Source organism: Rhea pennata, chromosome 8, assembly GCF_028389875.1.
Source record: "Rhea pennata isolate bPtePen1 chromosome 8, bPtePen1.pri, whole genome shotgun sequence".
NCBI lineage: Eukaryota > Metazoa > Chordata > Aves > Rheiformes > Rheidae > Rhea > Rhea pennata.
In genome coordinates, this window is record NC_084670.1 from 38,365,845 (window position 1) to 38,369,729 (window position 3,885).

Consider the following 3,885-nt stretch of genomic DNA (forward strand, 5'->3'; position numbering starts at 1 on the left):
GAGGACAGATTTGGGCAAGTCATGCCCACCTGGGTAAGGGGAAGGCTTTCCCAAGACCCCCCTCCCTGTCTCTCTTCTTGCCTCCCTTGGAAGCAGGATCATGGTGCTGCTCCTTGTTTCCTCTCTGGTCTGTGCAGCTCCTGCTCTTCTCTCGGGCTTTCTGGGGTGGATGGGTTTTCAGCTGCAGTTCAGACACCAACACTGTGAGTTGGGCGACAGAGGAATCTGCATGGAAGTGAGGGGTCCACAGCCCCCTTCTAACCTGTTTGGTTCCAGAAATGCTGTCTCTTGGGTTGCAGAATTAGCTGATCCTCCGTTAAGGAGAACCCCTCTGTAGTCTTAATGGTTCTTTGTTTCCCTGTGGTGCTCTGCCAGGCTGAGAGCTGCCCTCCAGAAAGGCAGTGCTGTCCCATAGCATCACTGTGATATCTGAGAGACAAATGGAGAAGGTTCAGAGATGCTGGGAGTACGGAGATGGTGGCAGTATATGGGCAGCTGAAAAGAGCCCTGTGTGTCCTTGGCTAGAAAGGAAGTGTGGAGAGCTCCCTCAGGTGCATGGAGAAAGGGAGGGAAGTTTGGAGACCTGCATTTTGAAAGGAGACACCTCTGCTCTCAGCAGGGTCTGGTTTCCCTTTAAGACAATGTATGAGTGCATATATCCAGCAGCTCAAAGAGGTGGAAGCACAGGACTGCTGGGAATAGGACTAATAGACAGACTAGCTGTCCTCACTCTGCAACAAGGGACAGTGAATCTGTTTTCTCTGGACTCAAAGTAGAAATGCCAAGGATTGGAAAAGAAAATAAAAATATCCCTAAAACTCTGTTCCAAAACCTGCATTCTTTACAATTTGGAATGAAGATGCTGAAAAGCCCTTTTCACACAATTAATGGATTTCAGCTGATAAAAATTGTGATTGTTAGAGCCAGTCACCCCCACTACTCCATTCCCGCTACTGCACAGCAGGACTGACTCCTCTGGTCCCTGTTCCTCACAGCATACTCAGCCAGTGAAAAGTGGAACTCAAGCAAGGGAACTCTACAAAGATGCACTCAGTAAAGAGAGAGGCAGTGTGTGGGTTGTATGAGTACAGTAACATGTGGGAAGTTTTTTGCTTGAAATGTCTAACTTGATGTCTTTTCTCCTTTCGACAGTCCTCCATGTCCAAAGATAGCAAATTGTCCAACAGCAGCTCCCCCAGTGAATTCCTCCTCCTGGGATTTGCAGACACACGGGAGCTGCAGCTCTTGCACTTCTCACTCTTCCTGGGCATCTACCTGGCTGCCCTCCTGGGCAACAGATTCATCATCACGGCTGTAGCTTGCGACCACCACCTCCACACCCCCATGTACTTCTTCCTGCTGAACCTCTCTGTTCTCGACCTTGGCTCCATCTCCACCACTGTCCCCAAATCCATGGTGAATTCCCTGTGGGACACCAGGGCCATTTCCTACTCAGGATGTGCTGCACAAGTTTTTCTGTTTTTCTTCTTGTTTGGAGGAGAGTATTCTTTCTTCACAGTCATGGCCTATGACTGTTACATTGCCATCTGCACACCCCTGCACTACAGCACACTCATGGACAGCAGAGCCTGTGTCAAAATGGCAGCAGCTGCCTGGGCCAGTGATTTTCTCTATGCTCTCCTGCACACTGCCAACACATTTTCCATATCCCTTTGCCAAGGCAGCACAGTGGACCAGTTCTTCTGTGAGATTCCCCACATCCTCAAGCTCTCCTGCTCTTACTCCTACCTCAGGGAAGCTGGACTTATTGTGGTTAGTTTGTCTTTAGCCTTTGGGTGTTTCGTTTTCATTGTGGTGTCCTACGTGCAGATCTTCACTGCTGTGCTGAGGATCCCCTCTGTGCAGGGCTGGCACAAAGCCTTTGCCATGTGCCTCCCACACCTGGCTGTGGTCTCCCTGTTTGTCAGCTCCGGCCTGTTTGCCTACCTGAAGCCCCCCTCCCTCTCTTCCCCAGCTCTGGATCTGGTGGTGGCTGTTCTGTACTCAGTGCTGCCTCCAGCAGTGAACCCCCTCATCTACAGCATGAGGAACAAGGAGCTCAAGGATGCACTGAGGAAAATGATTTCATGGACATTTTTCAGCTGTTGCTAAATTGCCATTGCTCTCCACAAACGACTCCTGCTGTGTCTTGTACCAGGACTGAGCTTTTTTTGTTCACTTGTTTTTTATTATTGCTGTTATTACTGTTGTTATTATTGTCATGTTGCTACAGAAACAGGTGGATTCATTCCACTTTTACTGAGACTGCTCTGTCTCACCTGCTACCCAGATAAAGTTGTGTCTAACCCCGGGTCAGAGCTGACTCCCTCACAGTATCCTTATAAAGTAGGTTCTTCCTGGGGCCGTGCCTGAAGGCTGGGCCCTTCCTCCAAAGCTGTAGTCCCTCAGGCCCTGTCCACAACACACATCCTTGAGACAATCTCACTTACTCTGCATGCTGGTCCTTACCCCAAAAATCACCCCAGACAAGGCTCTCTGCTCAGCTGGAGGGCTAGGCATGCAGCTGTGAGCCCTGGGAGGATAAGCACCCTCCTGGGTCCTCTGCAGGGCCGCCAGGGAACACGCAGAAGAGGTCTTGGAGCTAAATCCTGGGCCTGTAGACCATCCTCCTCCCATAGGGGCCCTCAAGCAGGGTGCCACAGGGCAAAGATCCAGCCTAGCTTCTTGTTTCATGAACAGAGAGGAGAAACTGTGCCAGGAAACTCCTCACACACCCAGCTCCTCTGGCCAGCTATTTCCAGCACCGACCATCTACTGTAGTCCTGGTGAAAGGTGACCTTTGAATGTGATCAGCTCCATTTGCCTGCTGGGCTCAGCACCTGTGTGGGGGAAATGACCATCTTGCCTGGCCTTTCTGTGGGTCCAGATGCCAGCAGACCCCAGAGCATGGCCGTTCTGCTAACCCTGGGAGGACAGCATCAGGGCTGGGCAGGGGCTAAGGACTGGTGGGAGGTGGCCAGACAGCAGGGTCATGGTGGCCAGGGCACCAAGGGCTGTCATGGGGACCATACTGGAGGCATGTTTCCCCCTAGAATGCACCCTGTCCTGTGCTGTGCTTTCAGAGCAGGGCCCTGGGGCTGCATGCAGGGCAAGAGGGCCGGGCCAGCACTGGGATGGGATGCAGACAGGAGCCATGGCACTCTAGAAGCTCCCACACTGCTGGAATCCCACAAGTGGCCCCAGATCACAGTGAGACAGGGCTCCTCTTTGTTTAGGCTCCAGGGAATCAAAGGAGCACCCTGGGTGGGAAGTGCAGGGTGGGCAACACCAGCTGCAGAGCTCCTGGTAGCCCCTCTGCAGCCAGAGCAGCTCCAGATGATCATGGAGGGGACTCACTGCTGTTAGTCTCTCATAGTCTCTCAGGGGCAGTCTCTCTCCTGTCCTGTGTCACCATCCTCTCTCAAGAGCACTACTGGGTGTGTCACTCCCTACCCAAGTGCGGAGAGGAGCTGCTGGAAGTCTTCTCACCCCTGCTGCCTCACCTCTGCCCTGACATCAGCCCACAGGCTCTGCCCTGGGCCATTTTTACGTCTCCATACATTCTCATCAGAGACTACACAGGGATCTGCAGCACACAGGTCTGCTTAAAGCTGGTCACCATGGCCTGTCTGTGGTCCTACAAGATCCCAGCAAGGTTGTGCTTGGAGGTGAGGCTGTGATCGTCCTCGATCAAAGCAGATGGGATGGTCTGCCTGGGGCCAGAGTGATGGGGTAGGAAAGGACAAGAGGCAACAGGAACAAGCAACAAAGGTAATTTCAAATGAGTTTAAGGAAAAACAAATAGTAACCATGATAGCTGCGTAGCACTGGGGAAGGGACCAAGAGATCTTTAAAAAGTCTCCTGGAGAAAGCATTTACCAACCG

The 3,885-nt window shown here is 52.1% G+C and overlaps 1 protein-coding gene across 1 annotated transcript; it reads left to right on the forward strand.

Annotated features, from left to right (window-relative positions):
* Nucleotides 1-1,182: 1,182 nt before the first annotated feature.
* Nucleotides 1,183-2,082, forward strand: LOC134143714 (olfactory receptor 14A16-like; the record flags this gene model as incomplete). Its single annotated transcript, XM_062581987.1, has 1 exon — nucleotides 1,183-2,082. A coding segment is annotated over exon 1 (738 nt), but the record flags the coding sequence as incomplete, so codon positions are not given.
* Nucleotides 2,083-3,885: the final 1,803 nt, after the last annotated feature.